Source organism: Mytilinidion resinicola (assembly GCF_010093595.1).
Source record: "Mytilinidion resinicola strain CBS 304.34 unplaced genomic scaffold BDZ99scaffold_23, whole genome shotgun sequence".
NCBI classification, from domain to species: Eukaryota; Fungi; Ascomycota; class Dothideomycetes; order Mytilinidiales; family Mytilinidiaceae; genus Mytilinidion; species Mytilinidion resinicola.
In genome coordinates, this window is record NW_022985459.1 from 485630 (window position 1) to 507664 (window position 22035).

The 22035-nt window shown below is 51.8% G+C and overlaps 5 protein-coding genes across 5 annotated transcripts; 2 read left to right on the forward strand and 3 right to left on the reverse strand.

Annotated features, from left to right (window-relative positions):
• Nucleotides 1-668: 668 nt before the first annotated feature.
• Nucleotides 669-1065, reverse strand: BDZ99DRAFT_467570 (uncharacterized protein). The gene is made up of 2 exons (XM_033721046.1): nt 854-1065; nt 669-794 (listed from the first exon to the last, which is right to left on the reverse strand). The coding sequence occupies exons 1-2, from the start codon at nt 1007-1009 to the stop codon at nt 723-725; spliced, it is 228 nt and encodes a 75-aa protein (XP_033571246.1). The 5' UTR covers nt 1010-1065; the 3' UTR covers nt 669-722.
• Nucleotides 1066-4138: 3073 nt separating this feature from the next.
• BDZ99DRAFT_502692 (uncharacterized protein) lies at nt 4139-6221 on the reverse strand (the record flags this gene model as incomplete). The annotated part of the gene is made up of 1 exon (XM_033723911.1): nt 4139-6221. Exon 1 carries the CDS (start codon nt 6185-6187, stop codon nt 4139-4141), a length of 2049 nt encoding a protein of 682 aa, XP_033571247.1. The 5' UTR covers nt 6188-6221.
• A 787-nt stretch (nt 6222-7008) lies between these two features.
• On the reverse strand, nt 7009-10893 carry BDZ99DRAFT_154267 (putative zinc metalloprotease). The gene is made up of 7 exons (XM_033712816.1): nt 10850-10893; nt 10695-10767; nt 10081-10501; nt 9931-10027; nt 9439-9878; nt 7314-9391; nt 7009-7255 (listed from the first exon to the last, which is right to left on the reverse strand). The coding sequence occupies exons 3-7, from the start codon at nt 10439-10441 to the stop codon at nt 7031-7033; spliced, it is 3201 nt and encodes a 1066-aa protein (XP_033571248.1). The 5' UTR covers nt 10442-10501; nt 10695-10767; nt 10850-10893; the 3' UTR covers nt 7009-7030.
• Nucleotides 10894-11218: 325 nt separating this feature from the next.
• Nucleotides 11219-14218, forward strand: BDZ99DRAFT_575515 (uncharacterized protein). Its single transcript, XM_033728481.1, has 4 exons — nt 11219-11414; nt 11474-11972; nt 12021-13041; nt 13087-14218. The coding sequence occupies exons 1-4, from the start codon at nt 11253-11255 to the stop codon at nt 13976-13978; spliced, it is 2574 nt and encodes an 857-aa protein (XP_033571249.1). The 5' UTR covers nt 11219-11252; the 3' UTR covers nt 13979-14218.
• A 3510-nt stretch (nt 14219-17728) lies between these two features.
• BDZ99DRAFT_452174 (amidase signature enzyme) lies at nt 17729-19979 on the forward strand (the record flags this gene model as incomplete). Its single annotated transcript, XM_033718256.1, has 6 exons — nt 17729-18126; nt 18174-18616; nt 18660-19024; nt 19077-19192; nt 19241-19488; nt 19541-19979. 6 exons carry the CDS (start codon nt 17729-17731, stop codon nt 19747-19749), a joined length of 1779 nt encoding a protein of 592 aa, XP_033571250.1. The 3' UTR covers nt 19750-19979.
• Between the last annotated feature and the right edge of the window lie 2056 nt (nt 19980-22035).

The following is a 22035-nucleotide window of genomic DNA, read 5'->3' on the forward strand; positions in this document are numbered from 1 at the left end:
CTAGGTTGGTATCCTAGGTAATAGGATGTCGGATGGTTATGGACGATAACCCTCTGTTTGTCTTCCTGTTGTCTGTGGGTATCGAGTTTGGTGGTGGCAAGCCGCCAAGACCCGTGAAAACTCTGCCATTCTGGCGGCGTTGAGGACGACGTTTCCAAAGACGACCTCTAGCCACGACGCAACGCCGCTGCACCAGTAATGAACGTGATTCTCACTCTCGTACGGGCCTTGCGGTTCGAACGAGACGGAAAGGAACGCCCGTACGACAATACGGGTCGAATCACGATTTTGATGTTCCTTAAAAAAAGCAGCTATATTTATCGGGGTTAAAATTCTTTAGCTATATATCCTAGATATTGTTCGTTATAGCTTAATAGATAAGCGTTGGAGAAAGTGCCGTATAGTCTGCGCAGATAGCTGCTACTACTGTAATCCACTCTCTATTTCTATCCTAGATAATATTGCGCATTCTTCCTAACTTAAAGGTATTCCTGCTAAAGATCCTTCTCTTCTTCTTTATCTAACTAATAAAAAAGCCCTTCTTATCTATATTCTAGGTATTTCCTAGCTATATATTATATTCCTGCATTTTTTGTCCTAAGAGTTTAAAGTAGAGGCTGTAATACAGCGCTGAATTAGCTCTCTTCCTTAATTTGTTAATAGGAAGGAGGTATCCTAATCTAAGGTGTTTTGAATGCTGTTTAACCCAGCGCGAAGCCCAGTTAATTCCTGGCATAATCCCAGCTATTACTAAGGCTAGATTTCGCACCATTTAATGCGTAGGAGGAAGCCCCCTTTCAGATAGGTTGTTGATGTATTTAATAAGAGCCTTGGACTGCCCAGGGGTGAGAACCTGTTGAGAATTGTATCCATCTGCCTTGCTACCAGTTTTCCCACGGAAGCGCTTGGAGAGGGTGCTTCTGTCAACCCCATGCTTGTCGGCCATGGCCTTGATGTTCGTTTTCTCTTGGAGGTGAAGCTCCACGATTGCAGCTTCAATTTTATCCATTTTTAATAGAAATCTGTTGAAAATTGGTGGAGTTGTGGGGTGTGGAAGAATAAGCGGTGAGGGGTGAGAAGCGTGCACGAGCCCGTAGCGTGCACGAGCCCGTGATGACTTCTATCATTTCTGTACTTCTACTAGCTTCTCCACTATTCCATCCCAGCTACCGTAGACCCAATCCCATTCACCTGTCCCACCCCCCTCTTCCTTTGCCCCATCCGCATCAAGCCTTACTCCCGTAGCCTCCCGTAGCCTCGAACCCACCCGCACCCCCGTGACTCATCTAAATAAGCGTCTCCACCTCCCCCATTTCTACTATAAAGCAACCCTCTCTTTCTCTCTCACACTCCTCATTAGAGTCAGCGTCCAGAAGCTTCAAGTACTCCAAGCGGACCATGTCATGGCCAGCGGAGGAGGATGGGTTTGGGCAAGAGCTATGGTCGTCGCCCATGGTAGATTGCAAAATCACCAAGGAAAACACAATGGCAGCGTGGGACTAGCAAAAACTAGCACCCATCGCCCTGATGGGTGTAAAACTAGTTGTGCGCGGAGCTGATGGTGGGGGAGGGTGGTGGGTGGTTCAACATTGATCCTCGCGCGAGTCCATGGAGTTGGTTGGGGTGGGGTGGTGGTTGGGGCATCTAGGGTGGTGATGATGGAGGTGAGTACCACGGAACGCTGAGCGTGGGCGTGAGTAGCTCTCAGGGAGGGTGTCTCTGAGTTATTGGCAATACTGGTTCTAGTGCTCTTTGGAGCAAGCGGAAGCTGTTCATCACCACCGCCGCCTGGAGCACCTCCACTGCTCCTCCACACCACTGCCATTGGCTTGACCAGACGCCAAGTTTGCTGATCCCCCAACCCCATGGGATGGAGACGTGCTCATTTTTGCTCCTCCACCCAGCCATAGCGGCGGACTTCTTGGTTGTTGATCCCACACACACATTACAAGGTTTGCCGCCGACTGTTCAAAGGCCCTTGCTCCATTCGCCGAACAACTGTGCGGATTTTGCAAGCCGACACCTCCTCTCCATAATGTTTGTCTTGCTGGATCTTTGCAACCGGCCACCTCCTCATGTCCCTTCCTTGCCAGAAAGTAGCAGGACCTCCGAGCAAGAGGATTTTATACCTCGCAAAGTCCACGCTAATGCCTCGATCACGCGGCTCCCGTGACTCTCTAGACCCATGTGGGTCTACGATGGAGCCTTCTAGATTCCCCCTGCGTCGTTGGACTACTGTCGAGCCTTTAATACCCGCCTCAGCCTACAACAGCGCATCAATCATTACGCTTCCACCTCCTTCCCTTAACACCATATCCGCTCTCAGGCGCCCAGCCGCCCGCCGTCGAGCCCCCAGCTCCTGAACTTCTCCTCCACAGGGTATATAAACCCCCTTCCTCCCCTCAACCTCCAGGACAGGAAAGAGGAGGAGGAGGAGGTGGCGGAGTTCGTAGTTCCACAAAACGTCCTGCCCAGCACGCAGATGTCCCGATCAACACTGCAAGCTCGACCACCTTATGCTCTGAGCGGGAGAAAGGGGGGCCCCATCGACCGCATGTACCTCTTACGTGTGCAAAAACCGCATTTGCCGAGCCCTATGGTGCGTGTGTTGGTGGATCAACAGCAAATAGGGAGACCGGAAATGGAGGATTGACACACGTTGGCCAGGCAGCGGCGATGGAGTGGGGGCGGAGGGGTTTGGGGGAGCAAACACGTCTTGCAGAAGGCGTTGATGGGAGGTTGTGGGTGTTTGTGTGTGCTTTGTGGGGAATGGTGGTGATGATCGCGGAGGGCGTGTGGAAGTGCGGTGCCGCATCTGTCTTTTCTACTACACTTCTTTACCTTCAAACATCCTAGACTACTACCGAAAGAGAGTATGGATAGTAACCACCATCACATCCAGCCCTCCCCCTTTCTCCACCATGTTTCCGCACGACGCCAGTTGGTTCCACACATCACAGCATCCCCGCCGCTCTTTTGCACAATTGCACAAATACAAACACTCCCACACAGCCATGAACTTCAGCGTGGCGATGTTTTGCTCCCCAGGACACCACTCATCGGCTGGTGTAGCACGCTTTGTTAAACAAGGCACATGCGGGATGGACGGCGACCTTTTGATAACACTAACCCAGCTCTCTTCCACCACCGAGTTGCCTATGTCGAGATCCAAGACTTGATGAGGGGGGATTTATATACCTGCTAAAGAACTAAAATAGCGCTAGATTAATAGATCACGGGGGAGGCACGGCTGCTTTCTAGGTAGTTCTAGATGGGCATGAAGAGGGCCCCCCGGACGGTGTTAGAGAGCTGCTGCAAGCATGCCGTTTTTGCAGCCAAACTTTATCTAAACGTTCCAGCTCTTTACAGTCGAATCCTATTCCCAGTCCCCTCGTCAAAGTACCCCCCCGACAGCGCCGGAGAGCTATAGACACAACGATGTTCCACAGCTTTATTTCCGCTTCCAGGATCTCTACATCTTGTGCTAATCCGCCATGATTTACCGAAGTGCTTCAGACGTTGCTGTAAGGGCGTAAACACTATAGTTCTGATATCAACTTAATCTGAAGAGGCCAGATGTGGACATTGTGTCTGACTTGAAGATGCAGTGAAGAGGCACCCTAGACGGCGCGACAGGACCAGCAGAACGTGAGTACGCCGCCTCTGATATAGGAGGTGGAGGTTAGCATATCACGTGATCTTATTCCCAATCTCCAACTCGTTACATCTTATCCTGCTTTTGTACGAGGTTATGGGGGACTTCAGATGGTAGCAGAAGTGGTGCAAAAGGAGAGTAGATACGGCCTATTGGAAAAAGTCATGTTTCTTGTATCACGTGGTCTGATATACGATGTCCAATATATTACATCCAATCCTGACTTGTTACAGTGAACTGTAGGACTTCAGAAGGTAGCAAGGCTCAAGCAAAATGTAAATATACCCTATCTACTATGCGAGGTTCTCACCAAGATATCACGTGCTCTAATATAACCCCTTCAACTCATTACATCCTATCCCGACATTTAATAGCACGCCAAGCCACCTCAAACACCATCAAACGAGTATCAACAGTCTCAATTCCAATCTTCCATTATCTACACAACACCCCCAAAACCACCCCAAGCACTCCCAACCTCCCCTACTCCTCCCCTTCCCACCCCATCCTCTGCCCCACGCACCCAAAACTGCACGCCCGCCTCAAGAACGGGAAGAACCCCGCCGTCACGTCCTCAAAATCATCGACCCGGAAGTACTCCACCCACTCCGCCCTCGGCACCACATACCCCCCTCCACACACCGAGCACCCCCGCAAAACCGACCCACAGTCCGCCCGATTCTGCGCCGCCAGCGCCACCGCACGCTCAATTCCCGGCGCCAAGCCAGCCATCTCCTCCACAGCCATCACATCGAGAGCCTTCCTTAGCGAGAGTTCCAGCAGCGACGGCACGCGGGAGCAGTCTGGCGCCCTCAGCTCCGGCCAGAGCGGCTTGCCGACAGCGCCGAACTTGACCGTGTGGACGGTGGCGGGCAGGAACGTGCAATCTGGGGGCAGCTGGGACGGCTGCGGCGGCGAGCCCTTCAGATGGCGGCCGTCGGCGTGAAAGAGTGCGGGTGGTGTTGCGGCGATGAAGCGGAACCGGATGTCTTTCCAGGCGTCCGACGGGTCTGCTCCCTCGGTGTAATATGCGTCTTGTTGCGCCTTGTGGATGGCGAGGGTCTGCTCCTGGTCCTTCAGCAGCCAGGCCAGGCTTTGGGCCTGGTCTGGATCCTCTGCGGCCTCCAGGGCGGCGAGGAGGTCTGGATGGGGCTTTTTGTGGAACTCGGCTTCCAGCGTCGTCAGCAGCTCGAGATGGGCGTTGTGGTCGAAGTAGGTGCCCTCCAGGAACGGGTTTCCGGTCAGGATTAGCTTCATTCGGCTTCCTGTGACGCGCAGCAGGCGTGAGAGCTCCCAGGGGAGGTAGCGCAGCTTATTGTTGGCGACATTGAGTCCACGCAGGTTGGCTAATTTGGCGACGCCGGAAGGTAGCTCGGCCAGGTTATTGCTTCGGAGGCTGAGGACGGTGAGGTGCTCGAGGTCCCACAGTCGTGATGGCAGGACGCTGAGGGAGTTGTGTGAGAGGAAAAGCTTGATCTTTGGCGTGAAGGGCTCGAAGCAGTCGTCCGAGGGTGGCTTATCGTCAAACTTGGGACTCCGAATGACGGTGAAAAGTGGTTGAAGGTCTTCATCGGACAGAATTGTACGGCTCTCGAAAGACCAATCGAACATGTTCTTGTTGTCATCGTGGTCGCCGTCGTCGCTGTTCGGTCGGACACGAAGTGGTGGAGGGAAGTGACCAGGAGTTACATAGACAAACTCGGTTGAAATCGGACGTCCGCCATGCCTAGGAGGGTACCCTTCAAAGCCAGGGAAGCCAGGTGGAGGGCCAAGAGGGGGACCGTAGTAGCCAGGAGTGTACTCAGGAGTAGATTCGGGAGACTCAGACGAGGATCCAGGTCGCTGAGCCATGGCGAGAGAGATGCGCGATGTGAATGGCCTTGGACGAGTGACAGGCGAAGTGTTTGGAAGGTGACGAGAGGTGGATTGACCTGATCGAGTGATGAGCGAAGTGTTCGAAAGTCGACGAGAGGCAGATTGCTGTAGCCAGGTGACGGACGACGTGTGTGGAAGATGATTAGAGGTGAATAGATGTGGACAAGTGGCTGGTGAAGTGTGCGGAAGGTGAAGGGAGTGTGGAAGGTGACTGGAGTCGTTTGAAACAGTTTTAGTCTGGCGGGCGAAGTCAACAGAATCAAAGTCTTGGCACTCGTCGTCGTGCAGTGCTCCAGATGATGCCTCCGTAGACGATGGCTCCGTATCATCACTGTTCATCCATACTCCACTATCGAAATTCCTTTCCAAGCCCTCTGCTCTCGCACTTCTGCTGGCCGGTCTACGCGACTTCCCGTTCGCCTGCCGCCACCACGGGCCAGCATGCTTTTGTTTCTTGCGCTGACCTTCATAGTTCTCGAGGCCTGCAGCTTCGGGCTCATCGTCGCTGGAGAAAAGAGGAGGGTCACTCGAGGTGTGCGGGGCGTCGCTGATGTTTGAGTAGCCGCGTTTCTTTATGTGAGGGTGTGAGAATTGAGGTTGAAGGGCAGGATATGCTGGGAGCTGCGGAAGGCCGTCGTCTTCGAAGTCCTCGTCCATTGAGACGGAGATGGGAGCGTGGATAACTGAGGTTTGAAAAGGCGATGATGATGTTTGAAGGTCGCTGAAGACGCGTCGATGCGTGCAGCGGATACGAGGCTGAGGATACGAAAACGATGTAATGTCAAAAGAAAACTCCGACTGGTCAGAATTCACTGGCGCATTTCAGGGGTATTGACCGATACCCCTCAACCACAACACTCGCAATGACAAATTGGTGCTTCGAAAATCACGTCTAAAAGTCCTCAAATCGGCCTATAAGGCCGCAGATAGCTCAGGCCGCGTATACTGATTTGAAGCGCGGATGAAATCAGTTCGCCAAATCAGAGTAAAACAGCACGTGCCACGGTACTACAGCATCAAGTTCAACACCTTTCCATGATGTTCAGCCTCTAGAAGGTCCCCAAGGCCATCTATCAGCATGACATCTATACATAGGCCTTATTCAAAATCCCCAATTCTTTGCATCCTTCGGTCTCTCGGTTTCAATACGCCAGGGGCGTCTCAAAGTGCCACATACCCTCTCCAAAACCCCACCCCACTACCCCAGTTCACGCTTCCACATCACACCAACACGCTAGTCTAATTCACAGCCTTCAATCCTTTACATTCCAGGTTCCCTAGGTCTAATAGGCACAGGAGCGCCTGTCGGTGCTACAGACCCCCCAAAACGACTACTAGAGTGTATACAAGTCAGTGTGTGTCCTGTGTCCACAAATCCAGATGCATGTCATTTCCAGCACACACCAATCAAGAGTTTGAACGCATTACAACTGCACAACTTCATTCCGCTATATAGACTACCTCACAGCGGCGACGCTACTGGTAAAAACCCTCCCTACCCTACGTTGATTCACGGAGCTCCCCTGGCCCCTCCTCCTCTGTCTCCTCCCCCTCCTCCCCCTCCTCCCCACCCTCCGAATCGTCCTCGTCCTCGTCCTCGTCCTCCTCGCTCTCCGGCTCCTCCAGCTCGCCCTTGAGGGGCTCCAGGCCGTAATCGTCCTGGAAAAAGCTCAGCGGCTTAACCTGCGGTCTGAACCCCGCCTCCTTAAAGTTCTTCTCGAGGCCCTAAAAACACGAATTAGCACGCATCCTCTAACGCACAGCCCTCAAATCATCCACTTACCTCCTCCATAATGCTCGCCGCCGTCACCACCACATCCGCCTTCCCGGGCAAAAAGACCGGCAGCACGACCTCCTCCAACACGCGCTTGATCTCCGCCTCGCCCACCTCGCGCACCTTCCGCAGCATCTCCTCGCTGTACCCCTTGCCGACGCCCTTGATGACACTGTTGACGAACGAGACGGCCGCGGCGCTGCTCATGGTCGGCTGCTCGTCGACAAACTCGACGACGATGGAGCTGATGGCGCCCTCGAGCACGGGCTTCTCGAACGCGCGCTTGCCCGAGATGAAGTCTTCGACCACACCGCGGGCGGTGGCGTAGGCCTTCCAGGCGTCCGGGGAACGGTAGACGCGGAAGCGGAGCAGGCCCGTGTCGGTGCCGCGCGAGAAGCCGGTGCCGTACGCGAGGCCGGTGCCACGGACGGAGGTCCAGAGAGGGCCTTCGACGGTGTCGAGGTAGGCGGTGGCGACCATGAGGGCGGGGAGGTCCGGGTGGGTGTAGCTGTTCGGGCCTTTGGTGGTGGCGAGGAGGAAGGAGGAGTCGATGGTGGGCATGGGGACGATGAAGTTGAGCTGGCCCGGGTTGCGGCCGGCGATGCTGAGGACGTCGGCGCGAGAGTCGATGGGATTGAGATGCGGGACGTCCTGGATGGCGGCGACGAAGGGGTCGAAGGATGATGCAGGACCGTAGGGGAGGTTCTCGATATTAGCGACCACGAGTGCGCGCATGTTTGAAGAAGTGATGAGATTCTTGCGGAGATGGTGCATGTGGTCGAGGACCCAGTCTGGCATTTTTTTCAGACGGTATAGAACGCGCTTGAGATAGAGAGCTTTGACAAGCGTGTTTTGAGCACGGCCAGAGGACTTGGGATCGTAGTGGATCATGTTGTCGACGGCATATAGCATGTCGTTGCCGCTTCGCTTCTCGTCTGGGACATCTGCTAACAACTTCTTCACAGTCGTCCTCAGTCTCTCAAGGTCGAAATGGCCGTGGAGCAGCATGAGCTCGAGCCATTTGATCATAGTTTGATACTTCTCGGGTTCAACGACGAACTTTATTCGAAGCAACTCCGAGTTACCGATATTCGCTCCGGTTTCGATCTGGAAAGATACCGTGTCTTGCTCCAATTCAGTGACAATCTTCTCAAACGCAACCGTCTCACCATCACGCATGACAGGAGTGTTAAAGAAATTCGACAGAAACACTGGGAGCAGTGGTTTCATTTCCAGTGGCACACTCTGAGTATTTAGAACCAAGGAGAAGTGCACAAAATTGGTCGGAATGTGTTCGAAGTGGATGAAAAAGTTTGGGCTACCAGCATCCTTGTTGATGATATCTTGTATTTTGTTGCGTGGCATATCCAAACTCCTGTCATATCCGGATCGTGCGGTAATCGTCTCGAAGAAGTGGATCGAGTCGGTGCCAGGTATCTCGAACTGTTCCAGCACTTCTTTCGGCATAGGCTTGTCGTTCTCCGCCTTTGCGTGTTCCAACTTCTTAGCAAGATCTTTCAGTCCGTCTTCCCCAAACTTCTCCTGCTGCGCTTTGACTCTAGCCTTCTCGTCTGCTTTGAGTTGCTTCGAGAGCTCTGCCGACGGCTTGCCGAGAATCGAAACGTGGTGAGCATGCGAAAGCCAACGTCCCATGAAAATCCGCCATTGCTCATCCGTCCACTTTTCAAGCTCGTCATAGAGATTCAAGTTCGCGAGCGATGTATAGAGATCAGACCCGTCGCGGTTCCCAAACAGGTGGTCCTCAATGATGGGATCGGCGAAAACCTCGTTGGAAGACTCGGTGTGGAACATCACTCGTCGCTTGTACCGCCGCACACAGTCCTTCAAGTAAGGCATGTCAAGAGGCTTCGCTGAAGTTTCCTGTAAAACTTCAAAGAATCTCTGCTCGACCGCTTCAAGCTTCTCGGTAGCCACACTGCTCAAAATGAACCAAATGACTGTGTCTGGCCGATTGTCGACCTGATTGTACACGCCGCTAGCGACGGCCTCTTTCTCAACAAGGGTGTTGACAAGAACCGAAGCTGTCGAATCGGACAGGTATGAAAGCAATACATCCATCGCAGCTCCTACCAATCGTTAGTATTCCCAGCTTCTTAACAAGACATATACGTACCGGACATCATATCAGTGCCAGGGGGGCCAAAGAACGCTATCATGAGCTCGCCCATCGATTCGTCGTCCTCAGGGAACTCGACGGTATCGATGATTGTCTTTTTAAGTGCCTGAGGCTGCTTTGGCTCAACCCAGGGTCTCCTGAATGGCGCATCCGGGGGTGGTATCGCATCTAGAATGCTCTCCTCGAAGTCTTCGAGTATGTCAAGAAGCTGGGCGTGGTCGACCTCGCCGATCAAGACAAGTCTGAGGTTCTTAGGCTGATACATCTCGCGGTGGAAATCGCGAATGCGCTGGGCAGTGAGGACTCGCAGCTGCTCCATCATTCCTCCGGTTTCGTAGCGGAAGCCGACGCCTTCTGGATATAGAAGCCGACGCGCTTGGAGATCCATCAGTTCGCCTTGGTTATTCTGCACGCCTTGCATCTCCGAATAGACAACGCTATGCCCATGTTAGCAACTTGAGATTTTCGAAAATATGCAATTCGTCTTACCCAGCATCTTGTCCCTCTCCATCAATGTGATGGACCTCAGTATAGCAGCCCTCGTCAGTCAGCGTTGGGAGGATGACATGGTCTAAGTAGACCGGCACTTTGGCACGTATTAGCAGATTCTTTATGCCGAAAGAAAAGGCAGCGTCTTACAGATCTGGGCAAAGCCTTCCCAGCCAGCGGAATCCAAGGTGTATGCGGTATGATCAGTGGCTGTCCAAGCGTTCGTGTTCGAGTACGACCGAGTTGCGAGTCTATCCAGAACGCCTTTGTAGGGGTAACTCCGAGAACCCATGAAGCAGAGATGCTCTAGAGTGTGCGGCGCGCCAGAGTCGTCATGAATCTCAGTTGCGAGGGCGAAGTAGCCTTGGACCTTGGGTCCTTTGCGGTCGCAGACAGCCACTCGCATACCGGTACGCTCAGATTCATACTGGGTGAACTCAGCGAGCGTGTAGTCGGCCTTGAAACTCTGAATCTTCTTGAAATGGTTCTTCTTCGCTGAAGCTGCAGGCATGTTTGCTGGAGTGTCAACGAGGCGGACGTCGATGAAAAAGCACAAGGCCCAAAGGAGATGCTGGCGGCGAAGGAATAGTTAGTATGCGGAGAATGTAGTTTCGGAGTCCGCGTCCGAGCTGCTTGGGTATAATTGTGATGCGAGAAGAATGAAGCTGACGCTGGGACGCTTTTGTCTGTGGAGAAAGGCAAAATAGAGGCAAATTTGGAGATCGAGGCAGGAAAAGCGGGACGCAAGGCTTGGTGCTTCTTACCAGAGTGACTGCGAGGCGACCAGTAGGAGAGACTTGAAGGTCTATGAAAAGTAAGCAACCGAAACGGGGGTCACTGGATAGGTTAGCCAGAGTTGTGGAAGGCTTGATTGACCAAAAGCAGTGCGCGAAGCCAGCAGACGCATTCATAGACATACACTGTTCTCTAAGACCCTAGACTCGCCGCGAGTCGTGATTCGTGGCTTCGTGATGCAGAGGAAGTTTGGACGGCCTGGTGCAGACGACGCCGCGGGGAGGTGGGAGAGCTGCGCCGTGCCACCTATACTGCGGGAGGCACTATCCCCCTCCCGGAATACCGTAGAACACTACAACACCATAAATGCACTCGTTTTTGCTCAGCATATAAATCTAGAGCTTTGACCACCATTCCAGTGCTTCAATTCACCTACAAAAGGTAGCATCCTTTTTTCATGACGTACCGTGGGCGATTGTTGAATATGCGGTAGCAGGTGCGCCACCGACGCCTGACACGGCAGCATCACCAACTTGCCAACAACGCGTGAACTCACCTTCAATGACTATCCACAACCAACAATCGTTATGGCTTCTCAAATCTCCGATGAAGCCCTCGGGAGCGTCATCCTTCACTCTGTGACCTACAGCTCCTACCCCGATTCTGAAGATGTGGCCTCAGCAGAGCTCCCGCCCTCCGCTCTTCCCAATCTCCAAAAAGTTCTTGAAGAGGCCAGAGAGGATATAAAGGTGCAGACACACCCTCATCCGACCCGTAGTACTGCACAGTAGCTCACTTTCTGGCACAGAAAGACATCCGCGTCGTCAGTCGCGAAGCCGCCCCAGACATCGACGGATGGATTGCGCAAGCCAAGCAGCTGCAAGCCGACATCCAAGACTCCAAGGCCACCGCCCGCGCTATCGTACAAGCCGCCGAGGAAGGACAAAAAGAAGCTGCCAAGGCTCATGATGCTGGAGCTAAGGTGGTGCTACTGGAGAATGAGCTGGTGTTCAACGAGACTCTGGTCAATATCGTCGAGCAGATGAAGCACATCTCGGCCCAGGTGGAAGCCGCACAAGACGATGCCGTGCAAAGCCGAGTCTCACAGGCATTGGATAAGCTTGGGGAGATAGAAGAGGTCATGAAGAAGCTCGGAACATTTTCGGATACCAGAGTTGCTGGATTGCTGCAGAGCAAAGCCAACGTTTTACGACGAGCAATCACGGAGAACGCAACCGAGTGCTGGAACGCGTTGCTGGTCCCTGATCCAAGTGTAAGGAAGATTATAATCAAGGATAAAATCCAGAGTGCGCAGTCTGACCACCATTGTTTGAGTCCAGCTAATTTGTGGGTAGGAGAGACTCTCATAAGCATTGAAATGGTCGTGGAAGTCCTCAAGAAGCTCCGCCTCTTCGATACTGCTGTCGGCAGGTTCGCCATGGCCTTTGAAAGCATCATCATATCACCTCGTCTCTCAATCACCCGAGATCCGGGGGTCTTGGCGATCAAGATTGACGAGGATGACATCCAGGCTAAGGGAGGAGTCAAGTCAATGAGCGTGCACTCTGCGCTGGAAGACATTCATCGAATCGCCGAGTATCTGAGCACCCGACTACCCCCCTCAATCGCTGTCCCTCTGTCCGCAAAGCTAGTACCAGTAATTGCGACTAAACTTATCAACAATTGGCTAGTGCCTGCCGTCCCTCTACATCTGAAAGATATCCCAGCTTTCCAAGAAACACTCTCGCTTGTACTCGGACTAGCAGAATATCTCGACGAGCTGACCTGGTCCAGCCAATCCCAGCTGGTAGAATGGGTTGACAGTTCCGCCGAGCTATGGCTTGCGAAACGTAAAGAGGCCACGATTGCCGGGATTCGGCGCGTCTGTTTCAAGGGCGTTCTTACCACGCACACCGTGGAGCGGGTTGAAACCCAGATGGTGTCGAAGTCTGACGACATCATCACTGGCAATGAAGCGCAGGACGACGATTGGGGAGCAGATTGGGGCGAGGAGGACACCACCGCAGAAGAATCCAAGACAGCTGAGTCTGTCGACGAGGAAGATGTGAGTGCGTGGGGTGTCGATGATGACACTGAGGAGGAAACTCCCAAACCAGAATCCAAAGAAGCTTCTGAACCTGGAGAAGATGAAGCCGACGCGTGGGGATGGGACGATGAAGACGTCCAAGCTGCACCCACTGATGCCAGCCCAAAGCTAACGAAATCTTCAAAGGCCAACGGCGCATCGCAGCCGCAGCAACCAGTCTCCCGAGAAATCACACTGAAGGAGACCTACGTCGTAACCTCGATTCCAGATGCGATACTCGAAATCATCAACCAGGTCATGTCCGACGTCGATGCTCTCAGCCGACCACCGTAAGTTATCCTTCTCTTCTCCCAATGCAATGCTAATAATCCCAGCCTCTCCACCACCGCCATCGCCCCTGCTGGGCCAAATCTCTACGCCATGCCCTCCCTCGTCCTTGCCATGTACCGTGCGACCGCATCAACCCATTATCAAAACTTACCAGCCGGCAACATGCTCATCTACAACGACTGCATGCGCCTATCCTCCCGACTCACCAACCTCCTCACCTCTCTCCCTTCCCCTCCGAACCCAATAGGTCCCACCACTCCACCTCATCTCCATCCGACCTTGCTCTCCCCGCTCCGCCTGAGTATTGAAAGCTCAATAAAGAAAACCGACTCCCTCGCCCACCGCGCCTACGGCCGCGAAATGGAGGCACAGCGCACCATAGTGCGCGACCTCCTCGACGGCGCGCAGGGCTTTGGTAGCTGTACCGCTGCTCCCTTTGCAGGCGAATGCGCCAACGCCATTACAATGACTGTCGACCGCATCCGCGAAGTTGCCGCCATCTGGAAAATCGTCCTCAGCCGCAGCGTCCGCCTGCAATCGCTCGGCAGCCTGCTCTCCGCCGCCATCACGAAAGTCATCACCGAGATCGAGGAACTGCCCGATATACCAGAGGAAGAATCGCGCAAGCTGCGCGGGTTTTGCATGCAGTTGGGTGAGCTCTCGAGCTTGTTTATCGCGGATGACGAGGCGGCTTCTGGGACCGATGGGCAGGGGGATGCTCAGCAGAGAGATCTAACCTCCATCTATACACCCAATTGGTTCAAGTTTCAGTATCTCGCTGAGATCTTAGACGCGTCGCTCGCGGACATTAAATATTTCTGGCAAGAGGGCGAGCTGAGGCTGGAGATGGAGAAGGAAGAGGTTGTTGATCTAATCAAGGCGCTGTTTGCGGACTCGGAGCATCGCCGGAGAGCGATACAAGAAATCAGGCGGTAGACAGGAACGTCTTTGACGGGTAGATGGCGCTATTGAAGTAATGTATCAGGGTAGGGATGGGTAACGACACTTGTTCAGGCTATAAGGTTTGTGACATCTCGTCTAGCTGAATACGACCATTGATGGCATCATGAGGTTGGTTTTTACTCTTAACTCAAATCCAATTCTCATAACTCTTCTTCCAAAACTATTCGTAATATCTCGAGTCCTGGGTGTGTGTCCACCTTACCACTGTAACAGGTGCTTCAAAATGTTTCTCAAATTCTAAGCCAGGTGAGATGATGTTCGCGTGATGTGGAGCTCTACATGCTCTCCATGTATCCTCCCGTACGCCGGAGGACTTCTTGCAGCGTCTTAAGCATACCAAATGTATCCGACGACTTCTCAAGCGAAACCCAGGCAATAGCAACCGAATTCCCTAGCTAAGGCTAGCCAAGACCAGGCATGAAGACTTGCACCAAAACTCCACCAGAGACTACCCGAAGGTCCTCCGGTCTCATACCATGATGGCGCCGAACTCCCAGTACGCCATCCACCCCGCCTGACTCTCCCAGAGGTAAAGATGCCTAGTATGCCATCCATGCCTCAAGAATCCCCGAAATCTCGTACGGAGACGTTGAGTCACCGGGCTAAATAGCTCCCTGGCCTGATGCCGTCGAAGACTCCTATCCAGGGAAGGTAGACTGGGTTGGCGGACTTGTATACTAGAATGAAGATGGAAGTAAAATTGAATAGGGAAAGAAGGTGGGGCGGGGAGTTGGGAAGCATTCGCGTATCGAAGAACCTTATATCGTGTTTAGCATCTTAGGAGGGGGATGGGGGACCCCTTGCGGCGGTGAAATGGTACGCATGCATTCCAGGGCGATTCACGTGTCAATGAATGTGGCATGCTAATTACCAGAATAGTGATAGGTCAGAGGACTCCATGCAGTAGTAGTAGGGTAGCGGAAAAAACATTTTGGGTACCATTCGATCCACGCCTTAACACTCTGACATTACATCCCAGATCCTCTTAGGGGTTTCAAGCCACCACAGACGCCGAGAAGACGGTGCGAATAGCTAGCCGCTTATTCGATGTAGCGAAGACCTTGACGTCTTATCTTCGAAGATTTAACCCGGCCGGAGGATCTGATGCAGCCGTAGGAGGACGAAGGGACAAGCGTAAGACCGGTGCAATTTGAGCACCTCCGCTTTTCAACGGCCTACCCATGAGAAACTTCCCAGGCTAGAGAATCTCATGCAGCGGTATAATGGTGGCGAAAGGAACGATTCAGGCCCCATTCAATTCACACGCTTCCTTTTTTGACCTCTCGCTGCGCGTTTTTATGAGCATCCAAGACACTGTAGACGCCGACGAGACCGCGCTGACAGCTATTCCAAGTCGCTCATCCCCGGAAATAACGTTCTATCCACGATAGATTTCTCCGGCTGGAGACCTCATGCGGCGCTAAAAAGTTAGAAAGATGGGTGAATGAAATCGCGTTTACATCACGTGATGTCGAGGTATCCATCTACGTTCCTCCTTCAAATCGACACTACGAAGTTCGGACTACTTGGCTGGCTTTAGAGGGATTCCGAACGGCGCTGTCAAGATGCACGCACTCTCTGAATCACGACAATCTTCCAAATTCTACAAACCAAGCTGGAGGACTTCATGGGGGCCATCGCGGAGTAGACACGCGCTTCGACTCAGCGCTACAGAATGCACTTTTCCTGTGGTGCATTCGAGCACTTCAATCTATCAAGTGCCGCCGAAGAAGGCCGCGTCAAAACCGCCCCAAGAAACCGCCAATGCCACCAAAACGAAAGTTGGACTACTTTAGAGGATCTTTGGAGTAGAAGGAAGGCTATACTAATCCAACTCCATTCGGGAAGCTACCATATAAATCAGAGCATTCCGTCAAACGCTCCAGCCCAAAAAGCAGGGAAATGCTACCAGTATTGCCGGAAACCCATATGTGCACGTTCCACACCAAGACGTCCAAGAAGCTCAGCGCATCTCCGACCGACCTCGGCCGCCCGATCATCACGTCGACGGCTACCGCGGCATGGGGGCGTGACGTAGAGATCCGTTGTCTCGACAGTGAAAATCAAGATTTCGTCGTCCTCGCTCCTTGCTAGGAAGGCGCCCGTTCTGCCTTTCGAAAAGATCTAGTAGCTGAAGCTCTGCGCAGCAGGCCCGGGTTTCTCTCGCTCATCTTGCTCGGTGTCTTCGAAAATCTAAGAAGGAATCAAGCCGAGTCTTGAAGGGTTCTATGCGGTAGTGTAACCAGCTAGACGGGTAGCTGTCCGACTAACGCATCACGGAAAACAACCTACGAGAATTTCAGCAGGCTGGAAGACTTCCTACATGGGTAGGACGCTGGAAAAACGAGGGAACAAGCTCCTACACGATTCGCGCATTAAGGACCTTAACGTCGTCTTCGCGGAAATCATACCGTGTTGGAGGATTCTTCGCGGTGGTGGCATGGTAGAGGTAGCTGCTTATGCAATCTACAAGGGATGTAACTTGACATCCCATCTCTAATTTCTATCAGGATTCAAGAGAACACGTGCAACGACAACAGGATAGAAGATGAGCGAATGAGACCCTACTCGATCCACATAGCAAGGAACTTTACGTCCCTTTATAGAAGTTGACTTGAGCCGAACGGCTCTATGCAGCGGCGTGATAGCGTAAATTATTGGCTATGCGATCTTCGAGGTACGTAACTTCACTATCCCGTCTTCATTTTCCATGAGGGTTTGAGGACATCTCGTGCAGTGGTAGGATAATGGAAACGTAGGCAAATAGACTGCATCCAATATATACAGAATCGCGCTTTACATCCTCTTCACAAAAAGATTCGTACGCTGAAGGACTTCATGCAACGGTAAGAATGTGTAGACACCTAGTTATGCGATACACAAGGCGTAGAACTGTACATCCTATACACAGAAATAACCCCGTGCTGGAGAACCTCGTGCAACGCTAAGAATGTATTGATATCTAGCCTTCTTGTATACGCATTAACGTAAGTAACATCCTAGACCAGAGACCCTCTTGCAGTGCTAACATTATACCAATAGCTAGCCTTCTAATTCACTCATCAACAGAAATAGCATTTTACTCTTAACGAACTTGATAGGCTGAGGGACATTATGCAGCGGTGTAATAGTGTAGACAGCAGCTCTCCAATCTAAGCAACAAGGAACATTACATTTCATCCACGAATATTTCCACGCTAGACACACTAGCAGGGGCATCCGAAGCACTAGCAGAATCGGGCTCCGGGACACTCGGCTAATACAGTACTATCTCAGTATGCCCCAGGGAAGGCAGACTGTTGTTTATAACTGCAACCATTTCCCCTGAGACCTTTTACGTGGAACTGCCTTGCCCGCTACGTGGTGCTCTCTAATTGGATAGATTTATGACCGAACTTTAAATTTCACAATGTGCGCGGGCAAAGGACGTGCACCTCCAGGCTGGGGGCTGAGTACCTGTTCTCTTTCCCTCATAAGGGCGCATCACCCCCGCCTTCCTACTTAACCACGTCGAATGATGATGTGTTTCTTCGACCTCTTGACGAATTTGTGGCTTCGGCTCAATTTTGGAACGCATCCAAAACTATCCCATGCAGGAGAACGAACTTGCCTACATCCCCCAGCACCCACCGGTCAACTTTTTAGTATCGATGACATCAACTACGTCGTCCGACCAACCAACCGTGTAAGAGATGTGCGAGACTTAGCGGAAGGCTGCGGCTAATGTGCGAAAAGCCCTTCACAGGGCGTTTAGGCAACCAAACCGCGCTCCTAACCGTCTTTGCTGTGACGCCTGGCGACGTTGTCGATACCGCATCATTGCGGGCAAGAATTGCCCAATATACCGAGACCGACGACGTGTTCCATCCAAGATTTCTCGCGGGCATCATCTTCCAAGGCGCCGAGAAGTCCCAGCTTCACGTCAAGCTGGAACCGACCGACGCTTTTCGAGAATGGGGCCTCGAGTGGATGCACTTTCAGTCGTCCGCGAAGGACTCGGCTCCGCTGCCGCCGGGTCCATACATGGTGCGAGATGGCGAGTTGTTCCAGGTGTGGAGGCTCTACAGCGATAACAACTTGGCTTTCATTCAGTCGGTTTGGCCTACAATCGGCTCATCAGGGTATGTTCAGCTTCGTTTGTGGATTGAGCTGTGCTGACTAATTCTAGCGAATATACACAAGTTTCTTTCGCCGGGAATGGATACCGTACCTTAGCTATCGCAACACCCTCTCGGTTATATACATCGTGGCCAGAACGACTGCCTTTGGACGGCGTGCGAATTGGAATCAAGGATCTTTATCATCTGAAGGGGCTCCGAACTTCACTTTGCAACCGTGCCTTCAATGAACTGTACCCACCACAATCCACCACTGCCAAGACCATCGTACATCTCATATCGAAGGGTGTTCAAGTTGTTGGCAAAAATCACCTTAGCTCTTTCGCGTTAGAAGAACACCCTACACAGAGCATTGACTATGAGTCGCCCTTCAACCCCCGTGCGGACGGTTATCAGATTACAGGTGGAAGCAGTAGCGGAAGCGCGTCAGCTGTCGCATCCTATGATTGGTTAGATTTTGCGATCGCTACTGATGGTAAGCACCTTCCTCGGCGTTCTCAACAAGAAATCTTATACTGGAAGCGTACGGATACCAGCTCTTTGGAATGGATGTTTTGGGCTGCGACCGTCAACAAATGCCATATCTACGGAGGGCGTTGTTTCTGTATATCCCGGATTCGATACACCAGGACTCCTCGGACGAGATCTGGAGAAATTTCACCATTTTGTATCCGTATGGTATGGACAAGAGACGGGAAACACGCCCATTTCAGCTCCCAAGCTATTGATTCCCACAGACTTCTTCACGGGAATAAATTCAGACCAATCCAGACTCATCAATAACTTCGTCAAAGATCTCGAGAGGAGTTCAGGCACGGTCGCAGAACGTCGCTCTATCGCTGAAACTTGGTCACATTCGGCACCGGTAGACGAGCCTGATCTCAGCGTGTATCTTCAAAATGTTCGTTGGTCACCCTTGTATCTTTCGCTAACGTCGCTGAATGTGAGAACAGGCAACACTTTGCAGCTTCTATTATACTGCCTTCCATGTCTTTGATGATTTTCGAACGTCTTACGAAAAGGAATTCGGTCGAAAGCCTTTCGTAACGGAGACGAATCGATGGCTCTGGTAAGAGTGCTCTCAATGTTGTCCATCTGCTGCTAACTCATGCATTAGGAAGCTCGGCGAACAAGTTTCCCGAGAGCAGTATGAAGATATGAATCGTAGACTATCGATTTTCAAACAGTGGTTCCTGAAACACTACATGAAGGCTGGTGAACAGAATTCGATCTTGGTACTCCCTCTCTCCGATGTGAAGCCCAACTACCGTGACGTCTATCCTGGAGCCAATAGTACACCACGTACTGGGCTGCGACCGACGTACCTCAGTGCTTATCTTGGAGCGCCAGAGCTCGCCCTACCGAGTTGGTCGATCCCATTTCATATAGGATACTCCTCGCACTGACACTTCTATAGTTGGGCACATCGAGTACATGTCGAGAATTTCAGGAAATGCCGAGTCTCTGCCAGTTGCTGTTTCTTTGATGGGCCCGCCTGGTACTGACCTAGCTCTCATTCAGCTGACGGTCGATTCACTGAAACAAGCGAATCGCCCTACGACAGTTCGTGCTGGGACTGCGAGAATGTGGGATCATACCGATTCGAATAATTCCATTCAAGCATAAGGAGACTGAAAACACGCCCTACGAACAGATTCATATAGTACTGGGCAATACCCACTCAAGTTAGACAGTACGTTGTATGCCGGTCTGCCGTCAGTTTTGAAACCGTGTCCCGGGCCTCCGTCTGCGTAGAAATCAGCATCTGCGGCGGCAAAAGCATGTAGACAACACCAACCTAATTCACCCATGGATAGAAATAACATCCTACTCTCGAGAAACGTGATAGGCCGGAGGACGTCATGCAGTGCTAAGATCGCACAGACAGCATGCTATCTGATTCATTTATCAACGGATATGACATTCTATTCACGAGAATTTAACAAGGCCAGAGGACTCTATGCGGCGGTAAGATCGTGTAGACTATACAGTTCCTAATTCACCTCTTAATAGAAATAACATCGTACATTCAGAAAAACGTGATACGCTAGAGGACCTCGTGCGGTCGCAAGAGGGTAGAAAAAGGAGTGAATAATGGGGCGTCCGATTCAAGTATGGACGGAATTGACGTCCTATTCATAAGAATCGGACCAGGCTAGAGGACCTCGTGCGGTGGCAAGAAGCTGGAAAGATAGGAGACTAAGGGCATGTACGAATCATGTACGGACGGAAATGACGTCGCATTCACTAGGAATATAAGAGGTTAGGGGCCCTCATACGACGACAAGAAGCTGGAAAGATAGGAGAATAAGAGCATGTACAGATCACGTATATACGGAAATAACATCCTATTCCTGTAAAACATAACACGTCAAAGGACTTCGTGCAGCGGCAGGAGAGTGGGAAAGGGATCAAATAAGACGGTAGGCAATTCATTCATCGACGGAAATGACATCCTACCCTTGAGAAACGGAAGAGGCTAGGAGACCTCATGCGGCGGCAACATAGTGGAAAGATAGGAAAACAAGGGTATGTCTAATATATATACCAACAGAAATGACATCCCATTCTCGAGAAACACAATAGGCCGGAAGACCTCCTACGGCGGCAAGAGGGTAGGAAAGCGGATGAATGGGGTGGCTAAATCACGTGATATCGCGTTTCAAAATCCTATCTCAAATCTTCCAACTCAACACCACGCGTTTGCAGTCTCGTAGAACCTATCGAGGAACCTCAAACAGTGTTGCCACGTTGTACGCACTTTGAACATACTATACCGGTTCAAAGTTCTGAAAATAGATCGAAGGACTTCATGCAGCGCTATCACGGTGTACGCACTCCAATTGGACACCACACGCGTTTCTAGTTTCTTAGAACCTATCGAGAGACTTCAAACAGCGCTATCACGATGTACGCACTTGCGATTGAAACCACGCCTGTTTCCGATTCTGAAAGTAGGCCGGAGGACCTCAAACGGCGCCATCACGATGTACGCACTTCAATTCATTACCGCACGGACTCGAATATCTCGAGACTAGGTAGGGGACTTCAAGAGATACCATCGTGGAGTAGATACTTTCAGATACGCAGGATCGAACCTTGAAGGCACGCTGAAGGACTTCATGCAGCGCCATCGTGTTGTACACACTTTTCGCGGTTTAAATTCCTGAAAGTACGCCAAAGGACCTCGAACAGCGGCGTAGAAATATACACAGTTTACACTGCGAATACTTATCTTAAAATTATAGAAATACGCTGGAGGACCTCAAACACCGTCGTCACGGTGTACAAACTTGTAATGATGTTCATGCTAGGTTTCCGGTCCCAAAAATGTGCTGGGGGACCTCGAACAGCGGCGTAGAAATATACACACTTTACACCGCAAATACTCATTTCAAAAATTCCCAAAAGCACGTTGCAGGACTTCCAACACCACCATCCCCTTATACCCACTTCTCACATTTCAAATGCCCAAAAGCACGTTGCAGGACCTCCAACACCACCATCCCCTTATACCCACTTCTCACATTTCAAATGCCCAAAAGCACATCGCAGGACCTCAAACACTGCCATCCCAGCATCCACAGCACCAAAACTCGCAGTTTTCTAGCTGTTTTTAGTGCATTGAAGCTCTAATAACACCGTTAAAAACCCCATAACGTGCTAAAAATACTACAACACTTTAAGAATGGGCGCCACTAATAGCACACCCCTTTTTCACTAATCGCACACCCCCCCTCTTGGCGCTTCACCGCCTTCCTATTGGCTCGGATTACGGCTCCGGAGCCTCCGGGCATTCACCTATACATCACGTGACGCTATACGCGAGGCTGCACGAATCGGCAAGGCTGCACGCCGATTTGTATAGCCTCGCCGATTTGTATAGCCTCACGTACGAGCTCACGTACGAGC

What these genes read in the sequence shown, in the direction of transcription:
- BDZ99DRAFT_467570 (XM_033721046.1), bottom strand. Translation starts at nt 1,009, where the DNA reads ATGGATAAAATTGAAGCTGCAATCGTGGAGCTTCACCTCCAAGAGAAA. An exon ending in ATGGATACAATTCTCAACAG is followed by an intron (nt 795 to 853) that starts GTTCTCACCCCT and finishes CCTATCTGAAAG; the next exon opens with GGGGCTTCCTCCTACGCATT.
- BDZ99DRAFT_154267 (XM_033712816.1), bottom strand. Translation starts at nt 10,441, where the DNA reads ATGCCTGCAGCTTCAGCGAAGAAGAACCATTTCAAGAAGATTCAGAGT. An exon ending in GGAAGGCTTTGCCCAGATCT is followed by an intron (nt 10,028 to 10,080) that starts GTAAGACGCTGC and finishes TACGTGCCAAAG; the next exon opens with TGCCGGTCTACTTAGACCAT. An exon ending in TGGCACTGATATGATGTCCG is followed by an intron (nt 9,392 to 9,438) that starts GTACGTATATGT and finishes AACGATTGGTAG; the next exon opens with GAGCTGCGATGGATGTATTG.
- BDZ99DRAFT_575515 (XM_033728481.1), top strand. Translation starts at nt 11,253, where the DNA reads ATGGCTTCTCAAATCTCCGATGAAGCCCTCGGGAGCGTCATCCTTCAC. An exon ending in AGGCCAGAGAGGATATAAAG is followed by an intron (nt 11,415 to 11,473) that starts GTGCAGACACAC and finishes TTTCTGGCACAG; the next exon opens with AAAGACATCCGCGTCGTCAG. An exon ending in AATCAAGGATAAAATCCAGA is followed by an intron (nt 11,973 to 12,020) that starts GTGCGCAGTCTG and finishes ATTTGTGGGTAG; the next exon opens with GAGAGACTCTCATAAGCATT.